This window comes from Heteronotia binoei, chromosome 5 (genome assembly GCF_032191835.1).
Source record: "Heteronotia binoei isolate CCM8104 ecotype False Entrance Well chromosome 5, APGP_CSIRO_Hbin_v1, whole genome shotgun sequence".
Classification (NCBI taxonomy): domain Eukaryota; kingdom Metazoa; phylum Chordata; class Lepidosauria; order Squamata; family Gekkonidae; genus Heteronotia; species Heteronotia binoei.
In genome coordinates, this window is record NC_083227.1 from 37,443,861 (window position 1) to 37,460,562 (window position 16,702).

The following is a 16,702-nucleotide window of genomic DNA, read 5'->3' on the forward strand; positions in this document are numbered from 1 at the left end:
AACAATTTAATGTACTAGGATGGATGGAGATGCAGGAAGCATGTCCTGATCTCCTGGTAGCAAGATAGCGAAGCTGTTAGCCCACAAGAAGGAAGATTTCCTGGGAGTTGCCATTTATGTCCTGACCTGGGTGGCCTAGACTAGCCTGATCTCATCAGATTTTGGAAGCTAAGTAGGGTCAGCCAGCCCTGGTTAGAATTTTGTATTTTTACCTGTGTGTGTGTGCATGCGTGCACACACACACCTGGAACTCATGGTGACCTCTGGTGACTGACCCCTACTGGGGGCCTGTAGGATGTTCAGAGAGGTGGCTGAACAGAGCTTGCCCCTGTCCTCCTGACTGCTGGTATTCTAAGGAGGTCTCCCATTCAAGTACTTGCCAGAATTGGTTTGCCTGGGCTATTCAGGTCAGTATTTGGATGGGAGACCACTACAGAATTCCAGATTTGCTATGCAGAGGAAGGCAATGGCAAACCACTTCTGTAATCTCTTGCCTTGAAAATTTTATGAGGTCACCATCAGCTTGCAGTCCTTTACAGACATTCAGAGTAATTTACGCATCAAAGTAATAGCAGCAGAGCAACAGAAGGGAAGGATGTACAGGCCCTGGCCTATCTATCTCTCTGGCTCTATAGTTTCTCCCTCTGAAGTTTTCTCCCTTCCTTCTAACTTAGACCTAAGCCCCAAGGAGGAAAGAATGTTTACAATATCTTTGCCTCCATCATTCCATTTGTAGCCTTTCCCACTCCCACAACATTCATTCACGAACACAGCATTTTTCACAGGCAGAAAGAAATATGAGTTGTGATCTTTCCTTTACCTTAGCCCTCCATAGCTCTAACCAGAGTGCATAACCATGGCAGGGTTAGGGTTCCAGGTCTTACCTGGCAGCTGGCAGGGGATCTTCCTTGAGCGCATGAAATGATGATGTCATCCAGAGGTGTCATCACGCCAGGCATGTCACAGGGGGATGCTCTAGCACTTTGGAAAAAACTATGGTTGAGTTTCCCCCCCGAGTGCTAGAGTATCCCGTCCCCCCCCCCCCACATACACAATGTGCCCAGCACGCTAACATCACTTCTGGGTGACATCATCATGCCAGGCACATTGCAGCATGCCGGTGCTTTTCTTGGGCACCCTTGCCAGCCAGTTGTGTGGTGGTGGGTTGGAGGCACCGAAATTGGGAGAAACCCCACCCCCATCAGGAGGCTGGGAACCCTAGGCAGGGTAGTGCTTTCCCCCACTTCTCGAGACCAGTCTTGATTTTTTTCCCTCACAGCTTATTTCTGTACTATTTACACCAGAAGTGCTTCCGTCTCACAGATCCATTTGGTGACAGCGCTACAAGCTTCAGAAACCACTCTGTTTCCTTTCAGCATCCCACAGCTTTTTGCTTGAATGGTACCCGTCACTTGCAACCTGCAGAATGAAGGCAAAAGTCAACCGCATATTTGCCATAAAGTAGCCACACCACTTTAACAGGACTTAAGTGTATAGACACAGATGGATCAGGCTAGCCAGATCTTGGAAGTTAAGCCCTGGCCCTTGTCAGTATTTGGAGGGGAAACCACCAAGGAAGTCCAGAATCCCTATGCAGAGGCAGGCAATGACAAATCTAGGCTGATCTTACATTAAGCAGGAGGGGTTGGACTAGACAGCCTGCATGGCCCCTTCCAATTCTGTGACTATGATTCTGTAAACCACCTCTGAACATCTCACCTTGGAAACCCTACAGGGTAACCATAAGTTGGAGCAACTTGACAGCACTTTCCACCACCAAAGTATAGAAACGCCCACACTGCTGGTAAAATCTAAGCAATATTTTTGCTTTCTCTTCATGTTTCCTGTCTCAGGCATAGATCTTGGGCATGGCCAGAGACTCTGTGAACAGGGAGGGGCATTCTTGGCAGCTCCACCGGCATTCACAGCAGCAAAAGACTGCCCACGTGGCCCACATTCCTATGAAGGTTCCTCTGCCCTCTCACAGGCGCCCTTCTCTCATGAAGTGCCAACAGAGTGGTTTGGACTGGCTTTAAAAAGTTTGTAGTTATTTTGTTACAGGCTATATTTCTGTAGCCCTGACCTGGAATGCCCAGGCTAGCCCAGTCTTATCAGATCTTGGAAACTAAGCAAGGCCAGTTCTGGCTAGTATTTGGAAGGGAGCCCTCCAAGGAATACCAGGGTCATTACACAGAGGTAGGCAATGGCAACCCCCCTCTGAATGTCTCTTGCCTTGAAAACCATATGGGGTCAGCATAAGTCAGCTCTGACATGACTGGAGGGTGGAATTGCTATAGCAAACTAGTGTCTTAAAAAAAGAAGCTGGCAAAAAGCCTGCCAACATTACAGCAGGGTAAAATAGTGGCTTCAAGGGGATGATGGCAGTAAAATGGCTCTGATGTGGGCAGAAGGTTAAAAACAATGCATACTTTTCCAGGGCTCTATTTGTAGCAGGAACTCCTTTGCATATCAGGCTACACCCCCCTGATGTAGCCAATCCTCCAAGAGCTTACAGGGCTCTTCTTACGGGGCGTACTATAAGCTTTTGGAGGGCTGACAACATCAGGGCTGTGGGGCCTAATATGCAAAGGAGTTCCTGCTACAAAAAAAGCTCTGATTTCCAATCAGACTTTGTGATAACCTGATTGGATTGCAGTCTTTCTGGAAAGATCATAAAGAAGCAAGGGGAAATCTGGGAAGTGGTCCATTGGAGGAGGACATGGTATGGATGCCCTGAAAAGCACCGTTCCAGTTGGGAAGCCCATGGACAAAAGAACCATATGGAAATTACCTGCCTTGGATAATTTTAGGCTAAGTTCCTCAAGGCAGAGTACAATGGTCTTGTACTCTGCAAAGTTCTGTGTACATTGACAGCTGAATAATTACAACAATGTGGTTTGTAAATCTCACAGCTAAGCTGCCATATAAGAACAGTGTTTTTGAAATGAGGGCCATTGCAAACATTACTCTCTTGAAGTGTTCCCATATGCAGAATGCACGTATGCCTGCCATACTCTGTAATATGCAAGAAGTTTCCTTGCTACCGTTTCACAGCATACATATGCAGCGGTGGGAAGACCCTAAGGTATTTCTAACCTAAATGCCTGTGAACAGTAAGAAATACTCACAGTGTGCTATTTAATGAGGAACCATCTATCCAGGTCCATTTTCCTGCTGGGGAAGTGGTGGTTAGTCCAATCCACAGTAACTGTGCTCCATTGGTAATACTCTGTATGAAGTCCTGTCAGTAACACAAGAGGTGTGCAGATTTTAGAATATTTCATTTTAAAATAGAATATTTCATTTTAAAATATTTCATTGCCTTTCTACCCACAGCACATTCCCCAAGTCAGCTGGTTTTGAAGTCCTGTGGATGCCAGCTAAGTTACTGCTCCTTAATGGAGATGCTCCTGATAGCAGATGCAATCCTGCACTGAGTACAAAAATAGATCAGGGAGACAATATATGTGGCTCTGTATTCGGCATGCTTCTGCTATGCTTTGTATGAGCCTCAGCATGTCCATCCTTCTAAGCAGTAGCCCTTCCACCCCACTATGGTGGAAGGGTGCCATTGCATCAACGCATGATGTCATTTCTAGAATGAGCCTGAAAATGATGTTATGCTGCTCTAAGACTCAGTGGAAATTCTGTGGCATTAGCACAGAGCTTCTGCTGAATCTTAGAGCAGAGTGATATCACTTCCTGCTTTATCCAGGAAATAACATCATGCTACCAACATGTTTGTGATTTTTATTTTTGTTTTCTCCTGCTGACCTACCAAGTGGCAGCTGGCAGCAGGGGGCGGGGAAAGCAGTAGGAGACCTGGCAACCCAATTCCTTTGGCTTACTATGGAGTTTTCTGAGATGGTCAGAGCATCACCAATGGCACTGGCATCACATCTAGGCTTTGGGGCAGGTATGACAACACCTGTTTTTTTACCTCATTTTAGCCTGGGCCTTTTCTCTCGCCACTTTGAGGAGCAAGGGCAAGAGGCCTGCTATTATAAGTGGGCAATGATACCCCTAGCCCCCTTGCAGAATTACAAAGGTGTCTGGACACTTGAAAAGGTTGGGGACCCATTCCCTAAAGTGAGCTGTGGAGTAGTTTCTGTTTAGAGGGATGACTACCAAGATACGGTGGATGCAGCTGAGCAGCAGAGCAACAGTGTGGAGGCACCACACTTGGGAGTGGTTGTGGTTGGGAATGTACTGTCTTCCCAGGAAATGCCACCAAAGACACCCTGCTGCTCTCAGACACAATTTAGCTTAAAGAAAAAAGGACATAGACAGTAGGTGGAAGTTCGCCTATACAGATTTATATCTGGGAGTCTGTAGTGACTATATAATAAGCTATATAATAATACCAGGTTGATCTGAACCCATAGAACAAAGTTTGAATTCACGGATACCTTTAAGACCAGCAAAGTTTTAATCAAGGTATAAGTGCTTGCATACAAAAGCTTATAACCTTGAATAGAACTTTGTTGGTCTTAAAGATACCACTGAATTAAAACTTCGTTCTATACAATAATACAAAAGGGTAAAAGTTGCAAAACTGCTCCAATGTAATCTGAATAATTTGTTAAGGTCTCTAAATTCAGATTTTCACGATACACATTTTTCCGCCCTTGAGGATGGCTGGAGATCTCCTGGAATTACAGCTGATCCCCAGGTGACAGAGATCAGTTCACCTGGGGGAAAATGGCAGCTCTGAAGAGTGGACTCTTATTGAATTATACCCTGCAGAGGTCCTTCCCCGCCCACCTAAGGTTCCACCCCCGCCCCCCAATCTCCAGGTATTTCTCAATCCCAGAGCTGGCCGCCCTGAGGATGAAGAAGTTGGTTTGTATTTACCAGTTCCTTTTGTCCCTCTATCACCACAATTTGAGAGTGTCTTTCTGTGCAGTCCTGCCGACTCTGGTTCCAGTTTTGTTTTTCTTTGGAGGTCCAGTAGCATTTATCCTCATGAAGGAGCCAGTTTTCTTGGCAAAGTCTGCACTGGGAATTCTCTAAAAGAAAAACAAACAGCCTGTATAAGAATGTAGTTGGTCTCCAGGATCAGTTCTCTGTGCTGCAGCTTTTTCTGTCCTTTTAGCTGGCCATTTGTTAACTATAACTACTCATAAACCAGCTCATTGAAGGCTTTCTTTGAAGGCTTTCTTTGAAGAAGACGAAAAAAAAAGAAGATGATGAAGATATTGGATTTATATCCCGCCCTCCACTCTGAATCTCAGAGTGGCTCACAATCTCCTTTATCTTTCTCCTCACACAACAGACACCCTGTGAGGTGGGTGGGGCTGAGAGCTCTTACAGCAGCTGCCCTTTCAAGGACAACCTCTGCCAGAGCTATGGCTGACCCAAGGCCATTCTAGCAGGTGCAAGTAGAGGAGTGGGGAATCAAATCCGGTTCTCCTAGATAAGAGCCCACGCACTTAACCACTACAGCAAACTGGCTCTCTTTGATTTAGCTGTCTTTGTAATAATAACAATAATATGCCTCAAATTCTAAGTGCTTGACAAATGCAAAAATAAAATATAACCAGGATGCAGGCTTACAACTAAATGCTTTTTTAAGTGGAACTTTTTCTTAATTTCTAAACAAACTTATATAGTGAGTGGGTAGCTTTCTGGGCTCTCACAAACTCAAAATTAGCCAGCATTGATCAGTACTTTATTGGTAAATGCCCAGACAAAAACCTGAGGATCAGGAATAGCGTGAAAGCAAGCGGACTAGATTTTGTAAAAACTGACAGCCAGTGAGGTGTAGTGGGTTAGAGCAGGGGGCTCCAATGTGGTACCCAGAGGTCTCTTGGTGCCCCTGACACCTTTTCTGACATCCACCAAGCGTTTTGAGAAAGTGGGCAGGGCCAAGTGGGGCTTTTATCAGCAGGGCTTCTGATTGGCTGTGCAGATTCAAAACAGAACATGACTTCAATATCAGCTGTCAACACAACATGAGGATCTCCATAGTGTGACTGATAGTAAGCTGCATGTAAGCAAGAAAATAGTTATAAACAATATGTTCATTTTAAAAGGCATTCTGTTAAGCAGAGCTTCTGCCTGAAATGTTGAAGAGTTGCTATTAGAGTTATGTGTAACCAGGGCTTTTTTTGAGCAGGAATGCACAGGAACACAGTTCTGGTTGGCTTGGCATCAGGGTGTGTGGCCAAAAATGCAAATGAGTTCCTGTTGGGCTTATTCTACAGATATACTCCGCTCGGAGTCCCCAAATGGGGGAATGGGCAGAATATAAACAAACAGATAATAATAATAATAATAATAATAATAATAATAATAATAGCCTTGTGTGAAACAATGGTGACACCAGGGGGTGTGGGCTAATATGCAAATGAATTCCTGTGTGTAACTATATTTCCTGACACTGGGTGATTGGCCATGCCTCCTGCAGGAGCTATTTCATGGTCAGAGCTCTCAGCTCCAGCTGCCTCACAGAGTGTCTGTTGGGAGGCAAAGGGAAAGGAGATTGTAAGGTGCTCTGAGACTCCTTCGGGTAGTGAAGAGCAGGGTATAAATCCAATTTCTTCTCTTCTTCAGAAATCAGAAGGCAAACAAGACTTGGCCTATGATCCAACCAAAATCTAACACTTCTAGTTCCCATGTTAGAGTAAAATGAAGCATATTTAAACCATTTTGGTTGAGAATCAATGGAACTTTAAAAATGCTTAGCATTGTGGGACTATATCCATACAGGGCCGGCTCACCCACTAGGTAAACCAGGTGGTTGCGCCGAATTGGGCTCTCCCCCTTCCGGGTGCCCATGACAAATGCCTAGTTTGCCTGCCTCTTCCCATCCCTGCTGCCGCCATCAGCAGCCTCCTCCCTTGAGCTCTGCCCACCCCCCGCGCGATCAGAGTAGCATGCTGAGGCTGGGCCCTACGAACTTTGATGCAGCTGGCATATGATCCTTCTTTGAAGTGTGTGCTGGAGGACGCTTCGCTCCCCCTCACTTCTGGATCCAGGAAAGAGGTGGGAGAAGCCTCTTCCCTCCAGTGCGCTCTTCAAAGAAGGATTAGATGCCGGCTGCATCGAAGCCAGTAGGGCCCAGCCTCAGTGTGGCGCACTCTGATGATGGGGGAGGGGGAGCGGTGATGGAGCATGGCTCTGCGTTGCCAGCGCTGCAGAGGGAGGGAGGGGGCGGGGGCGGTGGGAGGTGGCAGGCAGGAAGCCTGCCTGGGGCGCCATGTGCCCTAGAGCCAGCACTGTATCCACACATTTCTGAAATGTCATTTTAACGTGACCATTACCATATTTAGGGTAGGGTTGCCTCACAGAGTGTCTGTTGAGAGGCAAAGGGAAAGGAGATTGTAAGGTGCTCTGAGACTCCTTCGGGTAGGTCTGTGTTGGAAAATACCTGGAGCCTTGGGGGTGGAGCCAGGAGAGGATGGGGTTTGGGAAGGGGAGGGGAGGGGAGGGGCCTCAGCATGGTACAATGTCATAGAATCTACCCTTCAAAGCAGCCAAAATGGGACAAGCCACCAAAAACAACTGTGCCTGAAAAATCAAACATTTAATGAAACTAGGAAAAATATTTCATTCTATAAATGCACAAGCATCAACAAGTTTTTACAACAGTATTAAAATGGTAAAAAGAAAAGTCCCACTAATAATATGTCCATTCCGCTGGGTGACTGAAGGAATTTTTTCAATCTTCAATGAGTGTATTACTCCAAATTCATCGTGCAGTGCAGAATCCAACCTCAGATATTGGCTTCAAAGTAAAAATTCACCTTCACGTGATCGCCAGGTTTTTATCACATTTCACTGATTACCGTTTTTTCATAAGCCGATCAAATAACCTTATAACAGCATTCTGACTATCTCTCATACGCGCCCATTTCCAAATTCTCAATTGACGACGATCACGTGATGTTTTGGGTTGTTTTTGGCTGCTTATCTATACTGTGCTGCCACTGTTTTTCCTTCCTTATTTTCTCCAGGGGAGCTGACCTCTGCCAGCTGGAGATCAGTTGTAAAAGTGGGAGATCTCCAGGCCCCACCTGAAGACTGGCAACCCTCATTTAGTGACTTGGCTGGATTCCTAAGTAGCCATGACAGACCAGCACCAGAAGAGCAGCAAAATTATGAGTTACCTGCTGAGCCATTGTCATGTAGCTTACACAGCAACTGTCTCAAAGGCTGGCAGTTCTCAGAGGGAGGATTCTCCAAGACGGTCTCCTGTTGAGTTCCATTTTTGGGTCCTTGGGAGGCACAGGCCTTCTTTTGAGCATGCAGGGCTTGCTTGATCTGCAAAGCTTCCAACAGCATTTTTCCATTAACATAAACTGGGAATTTACATATGTTTAAAGATGGCTGAAACCTGGCCCTGTGTGAATAACCAGTGTTGCTACAAGTTGGGTGGGACTTACAAAACAAAACATGCAACGCTTCTCTTTTTTTTTTTAGCTATGCCCAATCATTCCAGTTTTTCTTCTCTTTTTGCCCCCTCTCAGTTTATCTTATGACTATATATTGGAGGCTTCCTTTCTGATCACATCCATTTCACAACTCCACTAATTTGAATGGGAATGAGGAAAATGACCAAAATTAGGGAGCGAAGAGGAAACCAAGCTCCTTTTCCATAAAGTTTCACTTCTCATTACATGTCTATAATTGGTTATTGAGCCGGGATTGGGGACAGAGTCATGGTGAAAATGAAGTGGTTGCTTCACAGGACAGCATTCAGCCATAATTATTCATTTCAATATATCCACACTATAGACTTAAACTGATCTATCAGCAATTCCTTCTTCTTGCTTCCTAAAATCTGGGAGGTAGTTTTATGGGGTCAGAGCTAGGGACATATCACAGAGAATTTTAGCATCTGATCAAAAATTCCCGTGATAGGGATTTTAGGCGGAGATAAACATTAAAGGTACTATTAAAAACAGTGTAAGATTATAGCATGAACTGCTACTTCTTTCTAAAGATTATGGCTCAACTACCATTGCCCTCAGTTTGTTATTCATCTACCTTTTACTGTAAACCATGTTTTAAAAATTAATTAGCTCACTTGTGAGATAGTGGCAAAAAATCACATAACATTATTTTCTGAGCCTCTGAAATTAGACCTGGTCCCCAAATCCTTCCTTTGGTTGTCATGATGAGACAACTGTCCAATATTTGTCATTATGAACATTACACATTCACTTCAGTAACACTAGCCTTGAACAACTCACCAAAAAGTCCCAGTGCTATCACAGCAGCTATTAGGATTGCAGCACATCCAATCTCAACAGCAAGCCGATGCCAGTGGGGACGTCTTGGTAGAAGACCTACAACAGAGCCAACCATTGGGGAGAACTTCAGCCTCTAGTACAGCATAGACTGTACTATCTAGTATATAGATTGCAGTACGGCAGTAGTAGGGTTGCCAGTCCCCAAGTCTAAGCAGGGGTTCCCCCACTTTTGGGGTTTTTGGCCTGCCACCAGCCAGCTGGCTGGTGGGGAAACCCCACCCCCAAACAGTGACATTGTCATGTAACATCCCTGATGCAATGGCATAACAGATTTATGCCACCACACAGAAACAACTGCACAGTGAGCTCCTAGGTACATGTATGACTTACTCTGAAATCTTACATGCGCCATTTCCTAATATAGGATTGGCAACAAGCTGTGGAAACTTTAAGGGTTATTAGTCAACTTGTCAAATTATCAGTAAAGTTCTATAGTTTCAGTTATGTGGGCTTTCTTACACTGGCATTTTGTTGTTTCCTTCTGAATTTTGCCATAGTTTGGCTTTAGTGAGAACAGGTTGCTAGTGGCTGGTGTGGAAATAAAAATGGCTCATATTTTTTTTACCCTTTTTAGTACACAAGAATTTCCAATCACCTTCCCACTGCTCCCCACTGTTTTTTGGTTATAGAACCAACCAATCTTTTCTGAGTAGCCCTACTGGGTATTAATCAAGAAGTCAGCCCTGCAAGGTGGGACACCTGCAAACTGAATTCCAAAAACAACTAAGATTTCAGGTTTTCATGGCTGGCATCATCATTAGGGTTTGTAGAATCTTTCGGGCTCAAGTGCCGTGCTCTACTGGAGAAAGTTTTCCTTCCAGACGTTTCGTTCTCAGCTGCGGAGAACATCCTCAGTGGCGTTGCAGCCGGAGCAGGCGTTCTGACCTTCTTGGCTGCTACTCAATGCTGCTACTTGGCTGCTACTTGGCTACTCACTCAATGCACAGCAGCCAAGAACGAAACGACTGGAAGGAAAACTTTCTCCATGGCCCAAGAGATGCCTGGCTTGCCTCTACCAGGGCCAGGTCCTTCTCCGTCCTGGCCCCAACCTGGTGGAATCTGCTTCCTATGGAGATCTGGGCCCTACCTGGCTTGCTAGCCTTTTGTAGGGCCTGTAAAACAGAGCTGTTCTGCCAGGTTTTGGGGTGAGGAAAAAGGCATCTACCCATTAGATCGGCCTCCCCTCTTTCATTTGATATGTGTCCCGTGCGGGTGCCACCCTCCCGCCAGGAGATGCCGCAAAATGAGCCCCCTTGAGGCTTATGGCGGCAGGGCTCGGGGGAAGCGAGCTAGACTGCTGTTCTTTTGAGGGGTTATAGAGTGTTTCGAGCCCGTCCCTGTGGCATCGGTCCCATCGTTGTGGGACCCAGGGGGCCAGCGCAGCGGCACGCCGAAGCAGCCTGTCACTAATAACACAGGTCGAGATGCAGGACAGGAACCCGGAAGTGACCGACAGGCTGCTTCAGCGGGCCGCTGCGCCGGCCCCCTGGGTCCCACAACGATGGGACCGATGCCACAGGGACGGGCTCGAAACACTCTATAACCCCTCAAAAGAACAGCAGTCTAGCTCGCTTCCCCCGAGCCCTGCTGCCATAATCCTCAAGGGGGCTCATTTTGCGGCATCTCCCGGCGGGAGGGTGGCACCCGCACGGGACACATATCAAATGAAAGAGGGGGCGCAGGGCTATCAGAAACAGCCGGCAGAGGGAGTCGGGAGACCACCCCACTGGGGGATCCACACCCCGAAAGTGATGAAGGTGGCGCAGATAGAGCCAACAGAGCAAACAGGACAAAATAAATAGGCTGCATTATGCAGCACAGTTGAGAAAGTGCCTTATCCCATATACTGATGAAGTAAATACAGGATTTGAGAACAAAATTGCACCAGAAGACACAAACACAAAGCTCCCTTACACTGAATCAGTGCTTGGGTCCACCAAAGTCAGTATTGTTTACTCCTGTCACAAACACAAAGCTCCCTTACACTGAATCAGTGCTTGGGTCCACCAAAGTCAGTATTGTCTACTCCAGGGGTGGCCAGAGGGAGGGAGGGAAGGAAGGATGGAAGGAAGGAGGGAGGGAGGGAGGGAGGAGGGAGGGAGGAAGGAAAGGAAGGGAGGAGGGAGGGAGGGAAGGAAGAAAGGAAGGAGGGAGGGAGGGAGGAAGGAGGGAGGGAGGAAAGGAAGGGAGGAGGGAGGGAAGGAAGAAAGGAAGGAAGGAGGGAGGGAGGGAAGGAAGGAGGGAAGGAAGGAGGGAGGGGGGGAAGGAAGGGAGGAGGGAGGGAAGGAAGGAAGGGAGGAGGGAGGGAGGGAAGGAAGAAAGGAAGGAAGGAGGGAGGGAAGGAAAGAAGGGAAGGAAGGAAGAAAGGAAGGAAAGAGGGAGGGAGGGAGGGAAGGAAGGAAGGCCGCCCCCTCCCGCCAGCCGCCCCCCCCGCTTTCGGCCCCCTCCCTCCCTGCCCTGCTTACCTGCTTCCAGGGCGGGTGGAGGCCCACGCGCGGGGCCCGGCGGCGGCGGTGGTGGAGGCCGGGGAGGTGGTGGAGAGGCCGGGGCTGGTCGCTGGAGGGCCTCCAGCGACCAGCGCCGGCCACTCCGCCGCCTCCCCGGCCTCCTCCTGCAGTATAGGGCCCGCGCATGGGGCCCGGCGGCGGTGGCGGAGGCTGGGGAGGCGGCGGAGAGGCCGGCGCTGGTCGCTGGAGGGCCTCCAGCGACCAGCGCCGGCCTCTCCGCCGCCTCCCCAGCCTCCTCCTGCAGTGTAGGGCCCGCGCACGGGGCCCGGCGGTGGTGGCAGAGGCCGGGGAGGCGGCGGAGAGGCCGGTGCTGGTCGCTGGAGGCCCTCCAGCGACCAGCGCCGGCCTCTTCGCCGCTTCCCCGGCCTCCGCCTGCAGTGGAGGCCCGCGCATGGGGCCCGGCGGCGGTGGCCGGGGAGGCGGCGGAGAGGCCGGCGCTGGACGCTGGATGGCCTCCAGCGACCAGCGCCGGCCTCTCCGCCGCCTCCCCGGCCTCCTCCTGCAGTGTAGGGCCTGCGCACGGGGCCCGGCAGTGGTGGCGGAGGCCGGGGAGGCAGCGGAGAGGCCGGCACTGGTCACTGGAGGCCTTCCAGCGACCAGCGCCGGCCTCTCCGCCGCCTCCGCGGCCTCCTCCTGCAGTGTAAGGCCCGCGCACGGGGCCCGGCGGCGGTGGCGGAGGCCGGGGAGGTGCTGGAGAGGCTGGCGCTGGTCGCTGGAGGCCCTCCAGCGACCAGCGCCGGCCTCTCCGCCGCCTCCCCGGCCTCCGCTACCGCTGCCGGGCTCCGCGCGCGGGCGGGGAAGGCGGCGAGTGAGGGAGGGAGCGTCCCCGCGCTTGCGCAGAGCCCGCCACAATCACCCTGTGCACGCGCGGGGATGCTCCCTCCCTCGCCGCCTTCCCAGCCCGCGCGCGCGGCCCACCGGCTCTCTGGCTGGCTAAACTGGGACCTCTAATGGTCCCGGTATAGCCAGCCCGGGAGCCGGGAATTGGGGGCCAGAACCAGGACTTTCCCGGGTGACCGGGACCGTCTGGCCACCCTACCGTGGCTGCTCCTCAGAGATGGGCTCAGGCTGGGCCCATCTCGGAGGAGCATCTGCAGCGGGTGGGGAGGGGGCGGCAGCGACGTGGCCTGCTCCGGGATGGGGCGGCTTGCCATGCTCCTTGGCGCCGTTTCCCCCCCACCTCCCCTGCTTCCGTTTTTTTGGGGAGCGGGGGAAGAGGCTGGAAATCCTGGGGTCCCCCGCCAGGGCGGGAGGGTTGTGAAGCCTAACCTAAATGCAGAACTTTATCCCTGTTAAAATTCATTTTATTGGTTTTAGCCCAGGTTTCCTGTTAAGGTCATCATATGTTCTTGCCTGGGAATTAAGATCACAGAAAGAGGCCCTCCTGTTCCCTCAATAAAAATGCTCATTTGATGGGGATACAGGAAGGGACCTTTTCAGTAATAGCCCCATGATTATGGAACAAGCTCCCTAGGAAGATGAGCCTGACCCCATCATTGTCAATCTTCAGGAGACAGATGAAGATAGTTTTATTTAGGACTGCATTTGATTAAAGTGGTCCTAAACTGTGATTTTAAATGTTTTACTGTATTTTTATGTACTCTATTTTATGGATTTTATTGTAATTTCATATTGTAAGCTGCCTTGCACTCTGTGTGAAAGAAAGGCAGCTAATAAATGTTTTAAATAAATAAACCAATAAATAAAAATCCCATATTTGACACAGTATCTGACCAACTGGGTTCTAGTTCACAATCATTTATGCCTTAATACATGCATCAGTCTCAGTCTTTAAAGTGTCAAGACTCTTGTGATTTTGGCTGCAGCTTTTTAATATGGGTACATCTCTGGAAAACATATGCAGACAGGATGAACAGGAATATGAACACATTGAAGGCAAAACACCACATTTTGAAAGCGACAGAGTTGATTGTTGTGTTAGAACAACCCTATGGTCATTCCAGATGCTTACCCCAACCCAGAAACCCAGTTCAGGTATAGAAGCCCTTTCCTTACCTTGCCACTGAAACATTGGGTTGTGTTGTCGTTGCTCTTTCCTTGGCCAAAAGTTTCTGTAACAAGCATCTTCCATCTAGCAAGATGTTCTTTGGTTGGTGGCAGAGCCCTTTTCTATATCATCCAACTCAGCTCTGTGTGAGAAGCAGAAGCTCTCAGTGCCAAGGAAGAGAGTCACACAGGAAATGGGGGCTCTGAACCACTGACCACCTCATAACACCTTGGCTTCTCTATTATCTACAGAAGGCTGCCAAAAGTCTCTCTCTCTCTTTCTTTAAACAGTTTCTATTACATTAAGGACTTCAGATCTACTTGGAGAAACAAATACCACAGCTGGCAGTCACCTACACAGTGCTGCAGCTGTGGCAGTTCAATTGCCTCTTTCTGAGGGTTGCCAGCCTCCAGGTGGTGGCAGGAAATCTCCTGGGATTACAACTGATGTCCAGGTGATGGAAATCAGTACCCCTGGAGAAAATGGTCACTTTAGTGACTGGACTGTATGGCATTATACCTCTCCCTCCCCAATCCCTCCCTTCTCAGGCTCCATGCCCCAAAACTCAGAGCTGGCAACCCTACTGTTCCCTCTGGTAAGGACACAGGTGGTGAAGCATAAGTCTGAGAGCCCAGACTTTCTAAATGTGTGGGGTGCAGAGCAGACAGCCTGCAGAGCAGAGTTGATGCCATCATGGGGCAGTCCATTTAACTCCAGTCAAAGTCCTTTATGGCTCACAAGTATTTTTGTGATTTTTTTTTCTTTATGGAAAAAGAAATCAGCAATAGCAGGGATGCATTCAGTCACTGACATGCTGATGTGGGTAGGATCCTGGTACCAGAGATATACATTATGGAGTTAAGGCTGAAAAGAGTCAGTAAAGGAATTTGGCTGTAAAATCTGAAAGCTGCTAGTTTTTTAAAACCCTGAAACGCAGGTCCAGCCTTAGACTGGCACCCTAGGCAAGGCTAACTTTTGGTGTCCCCCCACACACTGATAATATCACCGAGTCACATTGGGGCACCCAATTCAGCATCCTGAGAAGGCTGGCGCCCTAGAAAATGGCCTAGTGGCAGGGCCAGCCCTGCTGGAACAATAAACTTCTGGTGCTGATTGCCTTAACAACCACAAAGATGGTGAGATATCACCAAATAACAATAATAAACCAGTCAATATTTGCTAAATTGACAAGGGAAGATCTGGAACTAAATAACACTCCCTTGACCTGGCTAGCCCAGGCTAGTCCAATCTCACTAGATCTGAGGAGTTAGTATTTGGTTGGGAGACCACCATGGAAGTCCAGAGTCGTGAGGCAGAGGTGGATAATGACAGATCCCCTCCGAATGTCTCTTGCCATGAAAACTCTACAGGATCACTATAAGTCAGCTGCGGCTAGATGGCAAAAAGGGTATTTCCTGCATATCAAACCGATATTATAAAGGAACAGACAGAGGGCCTGTTTAAAAGTTGGTCACCCTAGATGCTGGAAATTGTTGGCTATTCTTGACAGAAGTCCAGTCCACCTGTAAAGATAGGGTTTTGATTGTTAATGTCAACACACAGTTCCATAGAGGCCAAGGTTGCCACCTGACCTTGTCTCCCTAAAAGCCAACTTGGCCTGCTCTTGCATATTTCATTGTCATTTGATCTGAAGGGAGCAGCAGGCAAAGCATGAGAGAGAGAGAGAGAGAGAGAGAATTGACCATTCCTTCAGGGCCACTAAAGGCTCTTTGGCAAGGACTGGTAAAACAACTTCAAACTCAGAGAGGTGGCTCTGAGTAGCAAGTTGTTTGAAGTGCCTCCTCACAAAAGGTCTAGGGATTTTCCCCAGAAGAGAGATGACAGTGTGGTAGCTTGAAACGGCAGGGAGTGCTACTCAGCCTCAACACGTAGCAATTGCAGAGGCCTCAACTGGTTTTCAAGCAGAAACTGACAGATAATTTTATTTACTTCTGTCATGATCCTAGGCCTAGTGCAGACTCCAGACTCCAGGAAAGCCGGTGTAGGAGTAACTACAGAGTCTACAATTCCCAGAATCCCTTCTATCCCTCAGATTGGGTGGCAGAGATTTTGGAGGGAAAATTAGCCCAGAGGAGTGGGACCTGGGAGGAAAGCATAAAAAGCCCTGGCTGGAAAGGGAGGTGACTGAGTCTGCATGCCTCTTCAGTCACAGATAAAAGGCATTAGCTGAGAAGAAAGATACAGGAGTTGAGTGGGTGCTCTGGGTCCTTCCAAACAGACCCTTACCAGAGTGGTGGCAGCCAGTAGAAGGTTCTTCGTGGTTCTCTGCAGTGTGACAACTTCATTTATAGCCTGACTTCCTCACTGAGAGTTACTCAAGGCAGATTACAAAATGCTAAAAAGCTGTTCAATCAGAAATAGGGTTGCTTGCCAGCACCCAGTTGAGAAGCAACTGGAGATTTGGGGGATGGAGTCTGAAGAGGGTGGGGTTTGGGAAGGGGAAGGACTTTGATGAGGTATAACATCTATATAACACCATCTTTGACTTTTATTTTGTTTCCAATTTTTATCACGTTGTACTGAATTTTAAATGTTTTGTGCATTTTGTTTTTATGACATTACGCTCCCTCGTAATCGCCCACAGTGCTGCATAAGCTGGGTTAGGGCAATCAACAAATCAAATTGATGATGATGATGATGATGATGACAATCGGGGTGGAATTCTAGCAGGAGCTTATTTGCATATTAAACCACACCCCTTATGTAGCCAATCCTCCAAGAGCTTACAAAGCTGTTTTTTGTAAGCTCTTGGAGGACTGGCTACATCAGGGGTGTGTGGCCTAATATGCAAAGGAGCTCCTGCTAGAATTCCACCCCTGACAACGACAATGCTGCTGCACTAGAGTCCACAGTTCAAAGGGCCCGTTTTCTTCAGGTGAACTGATCTCTAACTTGGAGATCACTTGTAA

The 16,702-nt window shown here is 48.5% G+C and overlaps 1 protein-coding gene and 1 long non-coding RNA gene across 2 annotated transcripts; both read right to left on the minus strand.

The window, feature by feature from the left end:
- Positions 1–1,271: 1,271 nt before the first annotated feature.
- On the minus strand, positions 1,272–6,780 carry LOC132571952 (killer cell lectin-like receptor subfamily F member 1). Its single transcript, XM_060238745.1, has 4 exons — positions 6,723–6,780; positions 4,855–5,009; positions 3,129–3,241; positions 1,272–1,419 (listed from the first exon to the last, which is right to left on the minus strand). Exons 1-4 carry the CDS (start codon positions 6,778–6,780, stop codon positions 1,296–1,298), a joined length of 450 nt encoding a protein of 149 aa, XP_060094728.1. The 3' UTR covers positions 1,272–1,295.
- Positions 6,781–8,129: 1,349 nt separating this feature from the next.
- LOC132571446 (uncharacterized) lies at positions 8,130–13,916 on the minus strand. The gene is made up of 3 exons (XR_009555390.1): positions 13,781–13,916; positions 9,198–9,293; positions 8,130–8,273 (listed from the first exon to the last, which is right to left on the minus strand). It is a non-coding gene; the product is annotated as an uncharacterized LOC132571446 (long non-coding RNA).
- Between the last annotated feature and the right edge of the window lie 2,786 nt (positions 13,917–16,702).